The 20451-nt window shown below is 47.8% G+C and overlaps 1 protein-coding gene across 6 annotated transcripts in view; it reads right to left on the bottom strand.

The window, feature by feature from the left end:
* LOC138268212 (treacle protein-like) overlaps positions 1-20451 on the bottom strand; it is a 257029-nt gene that overhangs the window by 182519 nt on the left and 54059 nt on the right. For all 6 annotated transcript variants that reach the window (XM_069217656.1, XM_069217658.1, XM_069217657.1 and 3 more), the window contains exons 7-8: positions 19146-19654; positions 14782-14896 (exon numbers count right to left, since the gene is read on the bottom strand). In XM_069217656.1, the coding sequence (XP_069073757.1) occupies positions 14782-14896; positions 19146-19654 (624 nt within the window). The remainder of the gene's footprint in view (positions 1-14781; positions 14897-19145; positions 19655-20451) is intronic.

Below are 20451 nucleotides of genomic sequence, written 5' to 3'. Positions count from 1 at the left end.
AGGTGTGCTCCCCAGCCTGTCATGGAAGCATCTGTTGTTATAACGTATTGAGGCACTGGGTCCTGAAATGTCCGCCCTTTGTTTAAATTTTTGCTGTTCCACCATAGAAGCGAGAGGTATGTTTGGCGGTCTACCAACACCAGATTTTGAAGTTGACCCTGTGCCTGTGACCATTGTGATGCTAGACACTGTTGTAAGGGTCGCATGTGTAGTCTTGCGTTTGGGACAATGGCTATGCATGATGACATCATGCCTAGAAGTTTTAGCACAAATTTTGCTTGTATCTTTTGGTTTGGAAACATAGCACTTATTACCTTGTGGAATGCCTGCACTCTTTGTGGACTTGGAGTGGCAATTCCTTTTGATGTGTTGATGGTTGCTCCTAGATATTGTTGTGTTTGACACGGTTCTAGGTGTGATTTTGTATAGTTGATGGAAAACCCCAGTTTGTGAAGGGTTTGTATGACAAATGTGGTGTCGTTTGCGCATTTGTTTACTGTGTTGGTCTTGATTAGCCAATCGTCTAGGTAAGGGAACACATTTATCTGTTGTCTCCTGATGTGTGCTGCTACTACTGCTAGACATTTTGTGAACACTCTTGGTGCGGTTGTTATTCCGAAAGGCAACACCTTGAATTGGTAATGTATTCCTTTGAATACGAACCGTAGGTACTTTCTGTGAGAAGGGTGTATTGGTATATGAAAGTACGCATCCTTTAGGTCTAATGTGGTCATGTAATCTTGCTGTTTGAGCAGTGGAATGATGTCTTGTAGTGTGACCATGTGAAAATGGTCCGATATGATGTAGGTATTTAGTGTCCTGAGATCTAATATTGGTCTTAATGTTTTGTCTTTTTTTGGAATTAGAAAGTACAGGGAGTAAACTCCTGTGTTTTTTTGTTGTACTGGTACTAACTCTATTGCATCCTTTTGCAGTAGTGCTTGAACTTCTAGTTCTAAAAGTTCTAAATGTTGTGGTGACATTTTGCGTGTTTTGGGGGGGATGTTTGGTGGGAAGTTGTGGAATTCTATGCAATAGCCATGTTGTATTATTGCTAATACCCAATTGTCTGTTGTAATCTGTTGCCAAGATTGGTAGAATTGGCTTAGTCTTCCCCCCACTGGTGTTGAGTGAAGGGGTTGCGTGACTTGAAAGTCACTGTTTAGGTGGAGGTGTTTTTGGAGTCTGGAATCTTCCCCTACTCCTTGGGAATTGACCCCCCCGATATCCCCTGAAACCTCCCCTTTGGAAGGAACCCTGATATGGTGTGGTTCTTGTTTGTTGGCTGGTGGTGTCTGTGGGTTGGCCACGAAACCCCCCTCTAAATGGAGTTTTTCTGAAAGAGCCTCTGCTCTGCGGGGAGTAGAGTGCGCCCATGGCCTTGGCCGTGTCTGTGTCCTTTTTAAGTTTTTCAATGGCTGTATCCACTTCAGAGCCAAAAAGTTGTTTCTCGTTGAAGGGCATATTAAGGACAGCCTGCTGGATTTCAGGTTTGAAGCCTGAAGTGCGTAGCCAAGCGTGTCTCCTTATGGTGACAGCAGTGTTGACTGTTCTTGCTGCAGTATCGGCTGCGTCTAGTGAAGAGCGGATTTGATTGTTTGAGATCGTTTGTCCCTCTTCCACTATTTGCTGCGCCCTTTTTTGGTATTCCTGGGGAAGATGGTCTACGAGAAGTTGCATCTCGTCCCAGTGTGCGCGGTCATATCTGGCCAACAGCGCTTGTGAATTTGCGATGCGCCACTGGTTGGCTGCCTGTGATGCTACTCTTTTCCCTGCCGCATCAAATTTTCGGCTTTCTTTGTCCGGAGGTGGGGCGTCGCCAGATGTATGTGAATTTGCTCTCTTGCGAGCTGCCCCTACTACCACGGAGTCAGGTGGTAACTGCGAAGTAATAAACACTGGGTCTGTGGGTGGTGGTTTGTATTTCTTATCCACCCTTGGGGTGATGGCTCTTGATTTTACTGGCTCTTCAAAAATTTGTTTTGCGTGCCGTAACATCCCTGGTAGCATTGGGAGACATTGGTATTGGCTGTGTGTAGCCGAGAGGGTGTTAAATAAAAAATCATCCTCTATAGGATCGGAATGCAGTTGGACATTGTGGAATTCTGCTGCCCTAGCCACCAGTTGCGAGTATGAGGTACTGTCCTCTGGCGGTGACGGCTTTGTGGGGTATGACTCGGGATCATTGTCCGGCACTGGGGTGTCATACAGGTCCCAAGCGTCTTGATCCTGATCGTCATGACTTATGGTAGTTTGCGCTGGTGAGTGCATTTGTGGCGGTGTTTGTGGCGGCGATGCCTGTGGTGGAGAGGGCGGAGGCGTGACTTTTTTAACCACTTTGGCTTGTGGTTGTGCGTCATCCTTTGGAAGTCCGATCCTTCTTTTCCTCATGATTGGGGGAAGGGTTGATATCTTCCCTGTGTCTTGCTGGATGTACAGTCTCTTTTGTGTGTAGTCCGATTCTACACTTTGGAGCTCTTGTCCAAATCTGTGCATTTGGCCACTTATTCCTTGTTCCTCTGAGTAGGATGAAGGTGTGGTATTTTTCGGCGCCGAGAGAGAATCTTTTTTCGGTTTCGGCACCGACAGAACTTTTGTTCCTTTCGGCATGGATTCTCGGTGCCGATGTTTTTCGGTGCCGGTATCTTGTTTTTGTCTCTCGGAGCCGCTTTCTCGGCTCCGAGGTTGCTCCATGGCGGTCCCTCGACCGGAGTCGGGTATATTCGCTATGGGCGTGCCCTTTTTCGGCACCTTCGACGGGTCGCCTGTTTTATGGGTTGAGCCATGGCCTGTTGGCAGTGGCGTCCCCTGGGCTTTCGGTTTGTCGATGGATTTACTTTTCGACGTCTTACTCACAGTTTGTTGCTGTTGTTCGACGTCGGAGTCTCCGGATTCTGATTCCGGAACAGAGAATGTTTCCTCTTCCTCGTCGAAACGTTGTTTTGTCGACGTGGACGCCATTTGTTGACGCCTGGCTCTTCGGTCCCGGAGTGTTTTTCTGGACCGGAAGGCTCGACAGGCTTCACAGGTATCCTCCTTGTGCTCGGGGGACAAGCACAAGTTACAGACCAAGTGCTGATCTGAATAAGGATACTTACTGTGACATTTTGGGCAGAAACGAAACGGGGTCCGTTCCATCGGCGTCGATGTCGCACGCGGTCGGGCCGACCAGGCCCCGATGGGGGATCGAAACTACCCCAAAGTCTTCCGATGATCGGTGTCGATGTACCTAACTATTCCGATACCGAACGGAACAATACCGACGCTTTCTTCCGAGATTCTGACTAACTTTCCGAACCGAAACACGGAGCGAAAAGGAATACGTCCGAACCCGACAGCGGAAAAAAACAATCTAAGATGGAGTCGACGCCCATGCGCAATGGAGCCGAGGAGGGAGGAGTCCTTCGGTCCCGTGACCAAAAAGACTTCTTCGAAGAAAAACAACTTGTAATACTCCGAGCCCAACACCAGGCAGCGGACTGTGCCACACATGTGTATCTGCAGCAACATATGCCATCGAACAAAATGTTACTTACCCAGTAGGCATCTGTTTGTTGTATGTAGTGCTGTAGATTCACATTCTCTGCATATCTCCTGCCATCTAGTGTCTGGCTCAGAGTGTTACAAGTGGTTTTTCTTCATCATTTCAGAGTTACTAGATCGAGTGGTGACTCCTTCTCTGTGATACTGTGCATGGGCATAGAGTCCTTTGTTAGACTGTTCTCCCGCAAGCGGGTGAGTATGTATAAAGAAAGTATAGAAAGATGGCCATGTAAATCTATGTACAAATATATACATATGTAAGGCAACTGGAACAGCTACAGGCATCTGGGGAGGAGGGAGGCACATGTGAATCTACAGTACTACATGCCACAAACAGATGTCTACTGGGTAAGTAACATTTTCCATTTGACTGCATGTGTGGCTGTACATACACATGCTCTGCATAGACTGTAAGGGTCCAACTCCATAGGCTCAGTTCCCTCAGAGGGCAGAACTTCTTCCTGAGAAGAGAGGTTCTCTTTTTGTTGTTGTGTTGCCTGATGCTAGGGAAGGTCTCTAAGGGCTGCAGCATATCTTATGCCACCCTGGGGACCCCTCACTCAGCACAGACTGTGTGTGCTGGTGAGTACAAAACGAGTAAGTCGACATGGCACTCCCCTCAGGGTGCCATGCCAACCTCACACTGCCTATGCAGTATAGATAAGTCACCCCTTGTAAGGAAATGCCTCCTTGGCATAGTTACCCCTTGACTTTTTGCCTTTGCTGATGCTATGTTTTGAATTGAAAGTGTGCGGAGGCCTGCTAACCAGGCCCCAGCACCAGTGTTCTTTCCCTAACCTGTACTTTTCGTTTCACAATTGGCACAGCCTGGCATCCAGGTAAGTCCCTTGTAACTGGTAACTGGTACCCCTGGTACCAAGGGCCCTGATGCCAGGGAAGGTCTCTAAGGGCTGCAGCATATCTTATGCCACCCCGGGGACCCCTCACTCAGCACAGACACACTGCTTGCCAGCTTGTGTGTTCTGGTGAGGACAAAACGAGTAAGTCGACATGGCACTCCCCTCAGGGTGCCATGCCAACCTCACACTGCCTATGCAGTATAGATAAGTCACCCCTCTAGCAGGCCTTACAGCCCTAAGGCAGGGTGCACTATACCATAGGTGAGGGCACCAGTGCATGAGCACTGTGCCCCTACAGTGTCTAAGCTAAACCTTAGACATTGTAAGTGCAGGGTAGCCATAAGAGTATATGGTCTGGGAGTCTGTCAAACACGAACTCCACAGCACCATAATGGCTACACTGAAAACTGGGAAGTTTGGTATCAAACTTCTCAGCACAATAAATGCACACTGATGCCAGTGTACATTTTATTGTGAAATACACCCCAGAGGGCACCTTAGAGGTGCCCCCTGAAAACTTAACCAACTACCTGTGTAGGCTGACTGGTTTTAGCAGCCTGCCACACTCGAGACATGTTGCTGGCCACATGGGGAGAGTGCCTTTGTCACTCTGTGGCTAGTAACAAAGCCTGCACTGGGTGGAGATGCTATCACCTCCCCCAGGCAGGAGCTGTAACACCTGGCGGTGACCCTCAAAGGCTCACCCCCTTTGTTCCAGCACCACAGGGCATTCCAGCTAGTGGAGTTGCCCGCCCCCTCCGGCCACGGCCCCACTTTTGGCGGCAAGGCCGGAGGAGATAATGAGAAAAACAAGGAGAAGTCACTGGCCAGTCAGGACAGCCCCTAAGGTGTCCTGAGCTGAGGTGACTAACTTTTAGAAATCCTCCATCTTGCAGATGGAGAATCCCCCCAATAGGGATAGGAATGAGACCCACTCCCCTTGGGAGGAGGCACAAAGAGGGTGTACCCATCCTCAGGGCTAGTAGCCATTGGCTACTGCCCTCCCTGACCTAAACACACCCCTAAATCCTGTATTTAGGGGCTCCCCTGAACCTAGGAAATCAGATTCCTGCAACTTACGAAGAAGAGGACTGCTGAGCTGAAAAACCCCTGCAGAGAAGACAGAGACACCAACTGCTTTGGCCCCAGCCCTACCGGCCTGTCTCCCTCCTTCAGACGAAAACTGCTCCAGCGACGCTTTCCCCAGGACCAGCGACCTCTGAATCCTCAGAGGACTGCCCTGCTTCCAAAAGACCAAGAAACTCCTGAGAACAGCGGCCATGTTCAACAAAGACTGCAACTTTGTTTCCAGAGGAGCAGATTTAAAGACCCCTGCAATCCCTGCAAGAAGCGTCAGACTTGCAACACTGCACCCGGCGACCCCGACTCGACTGGTGGAGAATCAACACATCGGGGAGGACCCTCCGGCGACTCAGAGACTGTGAGTAACCAAAGTTGTCCCCCCTGAGCCCCCACAGCGACGCCTGCACAGGGAATCCCCAGGCTCCCCCTGACCGCGACTGCCTGACTCTAAAATCCCGACGGCTGGAAAAGACCCTGCACCCGCAGCCCCCAGCACCTGAAGGATTGGAACTTCAGTGCAGGAGTGACCCCCAGGAGGCCCTCTCCCTTGCCCAGGTGGTGGCTACCCCGAGGAGCCCCCCCCTTGCTTGCCTGCATCGCTGAAGAGACCCCCTTGGTCTCTGTAAAGGAATGGCTCCCTGTTGCAGTTACCCCCCACTTTTTGCCTGATACTGATGCTGACTTGACTGAGAAGAGTGCTGGGACCCTGCTAACCAGGCCCCAGCACCAGTGTTCCTTCACCTAAAATGTACCATTGTATCCACAATTGGCACACCCTGGCATTCAGATAAGTCCCTTGTAACTGGTACTTCTAGTACCAAGGGCCCTGATGCCAAGGAAGGTCTCTAAGGGCTGCAGCATGTCTTATGCCACCCTAGAGACCCCTCACTCAGCACAGACACACTGCTTACAAGCCTGTGTGTGCTAGTGAGAACAAAATGAGTAAGTCGACATGGCACTCCCCTCAGGGTGCCATGCCAGCCTCTCACTGCCTATGCAGTATAGGTAAGACACCCCTCTAGCAGGCCTTACAGCCCTAAGGCAGGGTGCACTATACCATAGGTGAGGGTACCAGTGCATGAGCATGGTACCCCTACAGTGTCTAAACAAAACCTTAGACATTGTAAGTGCAGGGTAGCCATAAGAGTATATGGTCTGGGAGTCTGTCAAACACGAACTCCACAGCACCATAATGGCTACACTGAAAACTGGGAAGTTTGGTATCAAACTTCTCAGCACAATAAATGCACACTGATGCCAGTGTACATTTTATTGCAAAACACACCCCAGAGGGCACCTTAGAGGTGCCCCCTGAAACTTAACCGACTGTCTGTGTAGGCTGACTAGTTCCAGCAGCCCGCCACACCAGAGACATGATGCTGACCCCATGGGGAGAGTGCCTTTGTCACTCTGAGGCCAGTGACAAAGCCTGCACTGGGTGGAGATGCTAACACCTCCCCCAGGCAGGAGCTGTGACACCTGGCGGTGAGCCTCAAAGGCTCACCCCTTTGTCACAGCCCAGCAGGGCACTCCAGCTTAGTGGAGTTGCCCGCCCCCTCCGGCCACGGCCCCCACTTTTGGCGGCAAGGCTGGAGGGAACAAAGAAAGCTACAAGGAGGAGTCACTGGCCAGTCAGGACAGCCCCTAAGGTGTCCTGAGCTGAGGTGACTCTGACTTTTAGAAATCCTCCATCTTGCAGATGGAGGATTCCCCCAATAGGGTTAGGATTGTGACCCCCTCCCCTTGGGAGGAGGCACAAAGAGGGTGTACCCACCCTCAGGGCTAGTAGCCATTGGCTACTAACCCCCCAGACCTAAACACGCCCTTAAATTTAGTATTTAAGGGCTACCCTGAACCCTAGAAAATTAGATTCCTGCAACTACAAGAAGAAGGACTGCCTAGCTGAAAACCCCTGCAGAGGAAGACCAGAAGACGACAACTGCCTTGGCTCCAGAAACTCACCGGCCTGTCTCCTGCCTTCCAAAGATCCTGCTCCAGCGACGCCTTCCAAAGGGACCAGCGACCTCGACATCCTCTGAGGACTGCCCCGGCTTCGAAAAGACAAGAAACTCCCGAGGACAGCGGACCTGCTCCAAGAAAAGCTGCAACTTTGTTTCCAGCAGCTTTAAAGAACCCTGCAAGCTCCCCGCAAGAAGCGTGAGACTTGCAACACTGCACCCGGCGACCCCGACTCGGCTGGTGGCGATCCAACACCTCAGGAGGGACCCCAGGACGACTCTAAGACTGTGAGTACAAAAACCTGTCCCCCCTGAGCCCCCACAGCGCCGCCTGCAGAGGGAATCCCGAGGCTTCCCCTGACCGCGACTCTTTGAATCCTAAGTCCCGACACCTGGGAGAGACCCTGCACCCGCAGCCCCCAGGACCTGAAGGACCGGACTTTCACTGGAGGAGTGACCCCCAGGAGTCCCTCTCCCTTGATCAAGTGGAGGTTTCCCCGAGGAACCCCCCCCTTGCCTGCCTGCAGCGCTGAAGAGATCCCTAGATCTCCCATTGACTTCCATTACAAACCCGACGCTTGTTTCTACACTGCACCCGGCCGCCCCCGCGCTGCTGAGGGTGAAATTTCTGTGTGGGCTTGTGTCCCCCCCGGTGCCCTACAAAACCCCCCTGGTCTGCCCTCCGAAGACGCGGGTACTTACCTGCAAGCAGACCGGAACCGGGGCACCCCCTTCTCTCCATTCTAGCCTATGCGTTTTGGGCACCACTTTGAACTCTGCACCTGACCGGCCCTGAGCTGCTGGTGTGGTGACTTTGGGGTTGCTCTGAACCCCCAACGGTGGGCTACCTTGGACCAAGAACTAAGCCCTGTAAGTGTCTTACTTACCTGGTTAACCTAACAAATACTTACCTCCCCTAGGAACTGTGAAAATTGCACTAAGTGTCCACTTTTAAAACAGCTATTTGTGAATAACTTGAAAAGTATACATGCAATTTTGATGATTTGAAGTTCCTAAAGTACTTACCTGCAATACCTTTCGAATGAGATATTACATGTAAAATTTGAACCTGTGGTTCTTAAAATAAACTAAGAAAAAATATTTTTCTATACAAAAACCTATTGGCTGGATTTGTCTCTGAGTGTGTGTACCTCATTTATTGTCTATGTGTATGTACAACAAATGCTTAACACTACTCCTTGGATAAGCCTACTGCTCGACCACACTACCACAAAATAGAGCATTGGTATTATCTCTTTTTGCCACTATCTTACCTCTAAGGGGAACCCTTGGACTCTGTGCATGCTATTCCTTACTTTGAAATAGCACATACAGAGCCAACTTCCTACAGTCTCCCATTGGAAACCCAACGCTTGTTTCTACACTGCACCCGGCCGCCCCCGCGCTGCTGTGGGTGTACTTTTTGTGTGGACTTGTGTCCCCCACGGTGCCCTACAAAACCCCCCTGGTCTGCCCTCCGAAGACGCAGGTACTTACCTGCTGGCAGACTGGAACCGGGGCACCCCCTTCTCTCCATTGAAGCCTATGCGGTTTGGGCACCACTTTGAACTCTGCACCTGACCGGCCCTGAGCTGCTGGTGTGGTGACTTTGGGGTTGCTCTGAACCCCCAACGGTGGGCTACCTTGGACCCCAATCTTAACCCCGTAGGTGGTGTACTTACCTGCAAAACCTAACAATACTTTACCTCCCCCAGGAACTGTGAAAATTGCACTAAGTGTCCACTTTTAAAACAGCTATTTGTGTTTTATGTGAAAAGTATATATGCTACTGTAATTATTCAAAGTTCCTAAAGTACTTACCTGCAATACCTATCAAATGAGATATTACATGTAGAATTTGAACCTGTGGTTCTTAAAATAAACTAAGAAAATATATTTTTCGATAACAAAACCTATTGGCTGGATTTGTCTCTGAGTGTGTGTTCCTCATTTATTGCCTGTGTGTGTGTACAACAAATGCTTAACACTACTCCTTTGATAAGCCTACTGCTCGACCACACTACCACAAAATAGAGCATTAGTATTATCTCTTTTTGCCACTATCTTACCTCTAAGGGGAACCCTTGGACTCTGTGCATGCTATTCCTTACTTTGAAATAGCACATACAGAGCCAACTTCCTACAGTATATTTATGTGGTACTTTTCTGATTCATTGTAGGAGGGTCTCATTTGAGAGACTGGAGGACTATTGTAAGTGCTGAGCTCTCTTTATGATTGAAAAATTGCGGGCCTGGAGAAAATTTGTTATATAGCTGAGTTCATTTATGTAGGTTGGTGGTACTTCTGAGTTGAATATTTTGGAGTATTACATATTATTAGGATATTGTGACGGAGTGTTATATATGTCTATGTGTTTGCAGTGACCTTGTGACACTTATTGGACCTAAATCATCATCAAATAGGTATTTAAAAATCTCTTTAGAGACTCATGGTAGTATGGGTCTTTACTATCTATAACACTGTTTCTCGGTTACAAAACTTAATATTAGGGATTATGAATATTTTTTTTCCTTTATATTGGGTCATCTTTTTCTTCCTGTTTTCTTTATTTCACTTATTATTTCGTTGTTGGGTTATTTTTTTGATGGCATATGGACATACACATTTCTTGGTGATAGTTCTAGTATGTGGCATGTTTCTTTGGACACGTTTTGTTGGTTTCTAACATTGGGTATATATTTGTACAGTTGGGTACCCGCTTATTTGAAAACTGTATGTTTATTGTGATTGATGAAATATTCTTATACATAACATAATTATAAATTATCACTTCTTGTTTGTCTAATCAGCCTTGAGGAAGTCTGCATCAGGACGAAACATGTGACGGCTGAAAGCATGAATGCTCTTGGATGAACTGGGCTGAAAGCATGAATGCTCTTGGATGAGCTGACCTAAAACTGACCTTGGACTCAATTGTCTTTTTGTCTGAATTTTACAGCCACAAGCATGATTGTTCTTGGATGAACTCATTTTGGACTCAACTGCTTACTTTGGTACTTGATATTTGACATATGTGGTTTAGGAATTTGATATGGCGTCTTTGGTTTAAACAGGTTTGTTTTTAACGTTGGGAATGATTTGTTCACAAGGGAGGTAATTTGTATTAGAACTGTTTTCTGCATATTAAAGTTTATTTTTTCTTACTGAATATGTGCCACATACTTGTCATAGTGATAAGGATAGGCTACTAAAGTGAAAGCCTTTAGGCCTTTTTTCATTGCAGGAGCTTATATGTATAGCTGTTTTGATGTACCGGGGGCTCCCATCTTGACGACGGGGAAGGATTCAAGCATGTGAATCTATGAAAGATTCCAATACTGGAGTAAATGTAATTCTTTCTTATATTCCACTTTGATGGTCATCGGGGAAGCAGGGAGTAGAACACCACATATCATGCCTGCGTCGTTCTGTTTGGGTCAGAGATGGAGCAAGGGTACTGAAATGAGTAGGAGTATGAGTGGTAGGATTAGGAAGGCAATAACTGTGCCATGGTTGGGGGATCCATTTTAAGTCCAGGAAAGAAGATACTATAATGAGTAAACGAAAGTGGGGCTTTTGCTCATGTTTGAAAAACACATCAGAGTATGCAATTGTTGAGGCATGCAATAATCACAATAAATGCATATGTACATTCACTATGTAATGCCAAGAATTTGAGGGGTGAAAGAATCAGTGTACAAACAGGACAGTGATGTGAACAGATATGAGTGAATATGATTAACAGATATATAATCATGGGAGAATAATTAAATTACAAAATGCCCAATGTAGGAAGTTGGCTCTGTATGTGCTATTTCAAAGTAAGGAATAGCATGCACAGAGTCCAAGGGTTCCCCTTAGAGGTAAAATAGTGGTAAAAATAGATAATACTAATGCTCTATTTTGTGGTAGTGTGGTCGAGCAGTAGGCTTATCCAAGGAGTAGTGTTAAGCATTTGTTGTACATACACATAGACAATAAATGAGGTACACACACTCAGAGACAAATCCAGCCAATAGGTTTTTGTATAGAAAAATATCTTTTCTTAGTTTATTTTAAGAACCACAGGTTCAAATTCTACCTGTAATAGCTCATTCGAAAGGTATTGCAGGTAAGTACTTTAGGAACTTCAAATCATCAAAATTGCATGTATACTTTTCAAGTTATTGACAAATAGCTGTTTTAAAAGTGGACACTTAGTGCAATTTTCACAGTTCCTGGGGGAGGTAAGTTTTTGTTAGTTTTACCAGGTAAGTAGGACACTTACAGGGTTCAGTTCTTGGTCCAAGGTAGCCCACCGTTGGGGGTTCAGAGCAACCCCAAAGTCACCACACCAGCAGCTCAGGGCCGGTCAGGTGCAGAGTTCAAAGTGGTGCCCAAAACACATAGGCTAGAATGGAGAGAAGGGGGTGCCCCGGTTCCGGTCTGCTTGCAGGTAAGTACCCGCGTCTTCGGAGGGCAGACCAGGGGGGTTTTGTAGGGCACCGGGGGGGACACAAGTCCACACAGAAATTTCACCCTCAGCAGCGCGGGGGCGGCCGGGTGCAGTGTAGAAACAAGCGTCGGGTTTGTAATGGAAGTCAATGGGAGATCTCGGGATCTCTTCAGCGCTGCAGGCAGGCAAGGGGGGAATTCCTCGGGGAAACCTCCACTTGGGCAAGGGAGAGGGACTCCTGGGGGTCGCTTCTCCAGTGAAAGTCCGGTCCTTCAGGTCCTGGGGGCTGCGGGTGCAGGGTCTCTCCCAGGCGTCGGGACTTTAGGTTCAAAGAGTCGCGGTCAGGGGAAGCCTCGGGATTCCCTCTGCAGGCGGCGCTGTGGGGGCTCAGGGGGGACAGGTTTTGGTACTCACAGTATCAGAGTAGTCCTGGGGTCCCTCCTGAGGCGTCGGATCTCCACCAGTCGAGTCGGGGTCGCCGGGTGCAGTGTTGCAAGTCTCACGCTTCTTGCGGGGAGCTTGCAGGGTTCTTTAAAGCTGCTGGAAACAAAGTTGCAGCTTTTCTTGGAGCAGGTCCGCTGTCCTCGGGAGTTTCTTGTCTTTTCGAAGTAGGGGCAGTCCTCAGAGGATGTCGAGGTCGCTGGTCCCTTCGGAAGGCGTCGCTGGAGCAGGATCTTTGGAAGGCAGGAGACAGGCCGGTGAGTTTCTGGAGCCAAGGCAGTTGTCGTCTTCTGGTCTTCCTCTGCAGGGGTTTTCAGCTAGGCAGTCCTTCTTCTTGTAGTTGCAGGAATCTAATTTTCTAGGGTTCAGGGTAGCCCTTAAATACTAAATTTAAGGGCGTGTTTAGGTCTGGGGGGTTAGTAGCCAATGGCTACTAGCCCTGAGGGTGGGTACACCCTCTTTGTGCCTCCTCCCAAGGGGAGGGGGACACAATCCTAACCCTATTGGGGGAATCCTCCATCTGCAAGATGGAGGATTTCTAAAAGTTAGAGTCACCTCAGCTCAGGACACCTTAGGGGCTGTCCTGACTGGCCAGTGACTCCTCCTTGTTATTCTCATTATTTTCTCCGGCCTTGCCGCCAAAAGTGGGGCCGGGCCGGAGGGGGCGGGCAACTCCACTAGCTGGAGTGTCCTGCTGGGTTGGCACAAAGGAGGTGAGCCTTTGAGGCTCACCGCCAGGTGTGACAATTCCTGCCTGGGAGAGGTGTTAGCATCTCCACCCAGTGCAGGCTTTGTTACTGGCCTCAGAGTGACAAAGGCACTCTCCCCATGGGGCCAGCAACATGTCTCGGTTTGTGGCAGGCTGCTAAAACTAGTCAGCCTACACAGATAGTCGGTTAAGTTTCAGGGGGCACCTCTAAGGTGCCCTCTGTGGTGTATTTTACAATAAAATGTACACTGGCATCAGTGTGCATTTATTGTGCTGAGAAGTTTGATACCAAACTTCCCAGTTTTCAGTGTAGCCATTATGGTGCTGTGGAGTTCGTGTTTGACAGACTCCCAGACCATATACTCTTATGGCTACCCTGCACTTACAATGTCTAAGGTTTTGTTTAGACACTGTAGGGGTACCATGCTCATGCACTGGTACCCTCACCTATGGTATAGTGCACCCTGCCTTAGGGCTGTAAGGCCTGCTAGAGGGGTGTCTTACCTATACTGCATAGGCAGTGAGAGGCTGGCATGGCACCCTGAGGGGAGTGCCATGTCGACTTACTCGTTTTGTCCTCCCTAGCACACACAAGCTGGCAAGCAGTGTGTCTGTGCTGAGTGAGAGGTCTCCAGGGTGGCATAAGACATGCTGCATCCCATAGAGACCTTCCTTGGCATCAGGGCCCTTGGTACTAGAAGTACCAGTTACAAGGGACTTATCTGGATGCCAGGGTCTGCCAATTGTGGATACAAAAGTACAGGTTAGGGAAAGAACACTGGTGCTGGGGCCTGGTTAGCAGGCCTCAGCACACTTTCAATTGTAAACATAGCATCAGCAAAGGCAAAAAGTCAGGGGGCAACCATGCCAAGGAGGCATTTCCTTACACCCAAGCTCATGTCTCTATATGTGAACAATGGAATTTCTCAAGACAGACTGCCTGTCTGCCCAGAAACAAAGAAATTAATTTCCAAAATGGGCTCCCATCAATGAAAACGTACTCAATTTCAGAACCTTTCATCCCACCTGAAGCAGTCCATATCTATGCAGTCACTGCTGTCCTAACAGTCTGGAGGTTTGGTAGTTTACGTGTGGGAAGGGCTGATGGCAACACAAATGCCTGCAGCTGATTCAATACTCAGTTCAACATTTTGTCTTCACCATGAGTAGGAAGCACCCTTAAGGCTACCAAAGAGTGCTCTGAATAGACTTTGAAACCAGGGCACTTAACTTCCACTGGTGTAATGCATGATTCGTTAAGTACAACAAGAGAGGTCTAGGTGAACAGTCTGTCAAGCATATTATATGTGAAAACACCATTTAAAAAAAAAAAAGATGCCTGCTGTGCAGAAATACATAAAAACATCATGGCTGAAAGAGAAACCTCATTAGCTAAATGTCTGCTGCCGATGAGCAGTGTGCAGTTACAACGTAGTACAAACCTTTAAGTGAGGTGCCACAGGGGACGCAGGGAGGTGAATTGAGGCCAAGATCTTGCCTGCGGGCCCTGCCCTTGTGGACTGAAACATTTAGAAGTTCAATAAACTGTCTCTAATTCACTCATCCTCAACAAATAATTTATCTGAACCTGGCTACCTTGTTACCTTGATGCATCTGTATCCAGCACAAAATCCCAAAGCATTACGTTACATAAAATAGCCGCTGAACACAAAATGCACAGGTTGAAGGATAATGGGACTTGAGCATCTCATTAGATATGAAATGACTCTTAAATGGTCTAGATTACATACCAGAATTCTGGATTTTCAGAAAGAATGCCCAAATCAAACCCGCCATCAATTTCTGGTCCAACTTCAACAAGAAAGCGGGCCAGATTTTCTGCAGTTTCTTTAGTGCTGGCATCAACTGAAAATTAAACAACAATTTATTTGTAGGTTATGTCAGATGGCTTAAAAATGTATTTCTATCAGTGTGAACTGTAATGGTAATTACAGGCCATGCATGCTGAAAAAGCATAATTCAGTGTCTACCAAATTGTAGGCTGATGCTTTGAACTATTCGCATCATGCCTTGTAGTCAAAGGTCAAAATTTAAGACTTTAAAAGAATACATGAAAGGTGTGTGTTAACATTATTTTGACTAAGAGCACAACCATGTCATATACGTAAATGTGATCAAAGACTAAAAATACCAGATTTGCCTCTTCACGCTGAGAGCTACTCAACATGTGTGTTCAATCACGCTCTCTCTCTCTTTATCTCTATCTCAATCCATCCCTCTCATAACCACACTCTGAACAGAGGAACCACGGTGGAGGGTAAATATGTGCACGACTGTTTGCACATTAGGCTTCTGGAACATAAGGCTTCAAAGATAACTACAGTCCTACTTTTGAACAGCAAAAGTCCTTCCCTTTAGAACCTTTATACTCTCACTGGGTCTGGTCACTTCTTTCTTCTGCCAGGTTAGGTTTAAAATGCTCTACGGAAACAACTTCATATTGCCATCTCACTCAGCCATACTTCATACACACTCCAGAATTGGTTTATACACCAAACGGGATTATGAAACACAGCACCACAGGAGGCATCATTCTCAGAGTGGCAGAACTTTCAAAGTTCTTTGTGGACCTCTCCAGAGTTTAGAAAACCTAAACTGGGTGTACTGGTGACGTTGTTGCATAGAAGACATCATTCACATTAATGCCATTTTTTTTGCTCTTACTTGAGAGATCTCAGCCCAGTTACTCTAGGCATCAACAAGTCGAATACATGGATGAGTCCACAAAGATGGCATTAAAGTGAAGCTTTCTAATACACTGCTGTAAGGAAATGCCTCCTTGGCATGGTTGCCCCCTGACTTTTTGCCTTTGCTGATGCTATGTTTACAATTGAAAGTGTGCTGAGGCCTGCTAACCAGGCCCCAGCACCAGTGTTCTTTCCCTAACCTGTACTTTTGTATCCACAATTGGCAGACCCTGGCATCCAGATAAGTCCCTTGTAACTGGTACTTCTAGTACAAAGGGCCCTGATGCCAAGGAAGGTCTCTAAGGGCTGCAGCATGTCTTATGCCACCCTGGAGACCTCTCACTCAGCACAGACACACTGCTTGCCAGCTTGTGTGTGCTAGTGAGGACAAAACGAGTAAGTCGACATGGCACTCCCCTCAGGGTGCCATGCCAGCCTCTCACTGCCTATGCAGTATAGGTAAGACACCCCTCTAGCAGGCCTTACAGCCCTAAGGCAGGGTGCACTATACCATAGGTGAGGGTACCAGTGCATGAGCATGGTACCCCTACAGTGTCTAAACAAAACCTTAGACATTGTAAGTGCAGGGTAGCCATAAGAGTATATGGTCTGGGAGTCTGTCAAACACGAACTCCACAGCACCATAATGGCTACACTGAAAACTGGGAAGTTTGGTATCAAACTTCTCAGCACAATAAATGCACACTGATCCCAGTGTACATTTTATTGTAAAATACACCACAGAGGGCACCTTAGAGGTGCCCCCTGAAACTTAACCGACTATCTGTGTAGGCTGACTAGTTTTAGCAGCCTGCCACAAACCGAGACATGTTGCTGGCCCCATGGGGAGAGTGCCTTTGTCACTCTGAGGCCAGTAACAAAGCCTGCACTGGGTGGAGATGCTAACACCTCTCCCAGGCAGGAATTGTCACACCTGGCGGTGAGCCTCAAAGGCTCACCTCCTTTGTGCCAACCCAGCAGGACACTCCAGCTAGTGGAGTTGCCCGCCCCCTCCGGCCAGGCCCCACTTTTGGCGGCAAGGCCGGAGAAAATAATGAGAATAACAAGGAGGAGTCACTGGCCAGTCAGGACAGCCCCTAAGGTGTCCTGAGCTGAGGTGACTCTAACTTTTAGAAATCCTCCATCTTGCAGATGGAGGATTCCCCCAATAGGGTTAGGATTGTGACCCCCTCCCCTTGGGAGGAGGCACAAAGAGGGTGTACCCACCCTCAGGGCTAGTAGCCATTGGCTACTAACCCCCCAGACCTAAACACGCCCTTAAATTTAGTATTTAAGGGCTACCCTGAACCCTAGAAAATTAGATTCCTGCAACTACAAGAAGAAGGACTGCCTAGCTGAAAACCCCTGCAGAGGAAGACCAGAAGACGACTACTGCCTTGGCTCCAGAAACTCACCGGCCTGTCTCCTGCCTTCCAAAGATCCTGCTCCAGCGACGCCTTCCAAAGGGACCAGCGACCTCGACATCCTCTGAGGACTGCCCCTGCTTCGAAAAGACAAGAAACTCCCGAGGACAGCGGACCTGCTCCAAGAAAGGCTGCAACTTTGTTTCCAGCAGCCTTGAAAGAACCCTGCAAGCTCCCCGCAAGAAGCGTGAGACTTGCAACACTGCACCCGGCGACCCCGACTCGGCTGGTGGCGATCCAACACCTCAGGAGGGACCCCAGGACTACTCTAAGACTGTGAGTACAAAAACCTGTCCCCCCTGAGCCCCCACAGCGCCGCCTGCAGAGGGAATCCCGAGGCTTCCCCTGACCGCGACTCTTTGAATCCTAAGTCCCGACACCTGGGAGAGACCCTGCACCCGCAGCCCCCAGGACCTGAAGGACCGGACTTTCACTGGAGGAGTGACCCCCAGGAGTCCCTCTCCCTTGCCCAAGTGGAGGTTTCCCCGAGGAACCCCCCCCTTGCCTGCCTGCAGCGCTGAAGAGATCCCTAGATCTCCCATTTACTTCCATTACAAACCCGACGCTTGTTTCTACACTGCACCCGGCCGCCCCCGCGCTGCTGAGGGTGAAATTTCTGTGTGGACTTGTGTCCCCCCCGGTGCCCTACAAAACCCCCCTGGTCTGCCCTCCGAAGACGCGGGTACTTACCTGCAAGCAGACCGGAACCGGGGCACCCCCTTCTCTCCATTCTAGCCTATGTGTTTTGGGCACCACTTTGAACTCTGCACCTGACCGGCCCTGAGCTGCTGGTGTGGTGACTTTGGGGTTGCTCTGAACCCCCAACGGTGGGCTACCTTGGACCAAGAACTGAACCCTGTAAGTGTCTTACTTACCTGGTAAAACTAACAAATACTTACCTCCCCTAGGAACTGTGAAAATTGCACTAAGTGTCCACTTTTAAAACAGCTATTTGTGAATAACTTGAAAAGTATACATGCAATTTTGATGATTTGAAGTTCCTAAAGTACTTACCTGCAATACCTTTCGAATGAGCTATTACATGTAGAATTTGAACCTGTGGTTCTTAAAATAAACTAAGAAAAGATATTTTTCTATATAAAAACCTATTGGCTGGATTTGTCTCTGAGTGTGTGTACCTCATTTATTGTCTATGCGTATGTACAACAAATGCTTAACACTACTCCTTGGATAAGCCTACTGCTCGACCACACTACCACAAAATAGAGCATTAGTATTATCTCTTTTTACCACTATTTTACCTCTAAGGGGAACCCTTGGACTCTGTGCATGCTATTCCTTACTTTGAAATAGCACATACAGAGCCAACTTCCTACAACTGCTCAGAACAATATTACACAGACAATCAGCTAAGATGGCTCTAGTTGAGCAGAGCTGTTTCTGCTTTCCTGACTTGACTACTGTCCATGTTTAAAAACTGCCTTACTTTCCTCTCTTTAAGGAGAGTCCCTTCCCTGATGCTTGTTCATCTCTGCTTTGCACATCCTTCCTGTGCACTTCTCCATGCCGGATCCAGTGAAGCTACCTGTGGGGGTTCCCTCTCGCTCACAAACGTATTTGCTTACAACCATTCTCAAAAAGGATTTTTCACTATTTCTCTGACATTGCTACAGGGGATACAGAGTAGAAGCAGTGCATTCGGGTTGCAATAGGGCACTTGGGATGTCTAAAGCGGGGGGCTGGGGCTCAATTACCAGGCACATACACTTGCATTGTAGCATAAGGGCATTTTACTCATTATTCATCCTGTCTTGTTTCAGCTCACTTGGTATCACTGCTGTATCCCTACCATGGTGGGGGTCGTGGGTGGACTCCTCACTTTAAGTGTGATATACTGGCAATCAGTGGTCTCTTAGAAGGTCAGCGAGGTGCCTCTTTGGAATCACTCCTGAAGGTACATCAGTCTCCACCTGACAAAACTAGACAGTATTCTTCTAGAAAATAAGAAAATATATCACTTACGTTCTGGGAACTGCGGTTGCAATGATGTTGGCTTCTCTGGTGCTCCAGAAGTAGTTAATTGAGGCTTTTCTGCCCCTACACTCTGATTTTCAGACTTCTTTGCCTCTACAGCGAGGACCTCCGGTTTCTCAGCCTCTCCAGCAGGTGCTGGTCTGCTGATGGACTGTTCAACACAGGGCACGGTTTGCTCTTTAACCAACTGATTTTGGGAGTGTTGCACAACATAAACTGGACGTTCTTGCACTAAATGATCTAGGCCTGTCTGCATGCCTACTGTTGCAGTTTCCTTCTGTACAAGGATTTGGCCATGGGCAAGTTTTTGCTTTACTTCTGCAAGTTCCTTTGCAAGGGCCACAGCTCTCATTGACTCGTTTGAAAATTCTCCAGGTGACGTTTGGCATGAATCCCCCTGGACCATTGCATCCTTAATAGATTTTTTCAATTTTTGAAGCTCTGACAGTTTTAATCTGTAATACTGGTATTCCACACTACTTTCATCAAATAAATACCTGCAAAAGTACACAAGAAAATATATCAGTGCAAGGACAAATAAAAGAATCTGCAAAGATATACTGACACACACTTTTGTGAAACCTTTATTTGGATCACTAGAGACTCAGAAAAAGTGAAAACCCAGATTAATTTCAAACATGATTAAAAGTTTAGACAACAAGTATAAATGGCAACACATCTGAGCAGGAATGTATGAATTCAGAACACACCTCCCCAAGAAGAGGTTTTTTTTTTCCTCAAACAAACGTGTGCACCAAACTTGAACTCTTCAGATCTTCCATATTCCCTCACTCTTGCGGTCCTAGATCCCTGGGAGCCTCAAAGAACAGCATAAACAACGGGTGTCTCTGTAAACAGACATGAATTGGATATGTGCCCAGGGATCGAACAGCTGCTCTACAGCCATTAGGTCTCCAATAGGCATCTGAAACATCAAAGATGACTTGGGCCCAATAAGGATGGTGTTCAGAGAACCCACAAACTAAGGCAGTCGGAGTGAGTACCTAAAACAGTCAGCCAACCTCTGTAGAGCACCAAGGCTGGGTGGAGTACTGTCACCTCTGGTACAGAGAAGGCAACAAAACTTAACCCATCTTAACCTATGGTATCAGTACACACATGCAGAGAACCAGTATATATAATACGCATACTAACAACAAAAGCATTTGGTAGCAGATATTTCATAGGTTTAGGTTAACAATGCTGCACTCAAGCACTAAGATGCCTATGACACTTATTAGGGCTGTGATTCCAAGAACATGGCTGTTAAGTTGGTAACATCTTTCCTGCTTGT

Source organism: Pleurodeles waltl, chromosome 12 (genome assembly GCF_031143425.1).
Source record: "Pleurodeles waltl isolate 20211129_DDA chromosome 12, aPleWal1.hap1.20221129, whole genome shotgun sequence".
Lineage (NCBI taxonomy): Eukaryota > Metazoa > Chordata > Amphibia > Caudata > Salamandridae > Pleurodeles > Pleurodeles waltl.
Note: the sequence above shows the minus strand (reverse complement) of the source record. Positions and strands in the feature narration are given on the sequence as shown.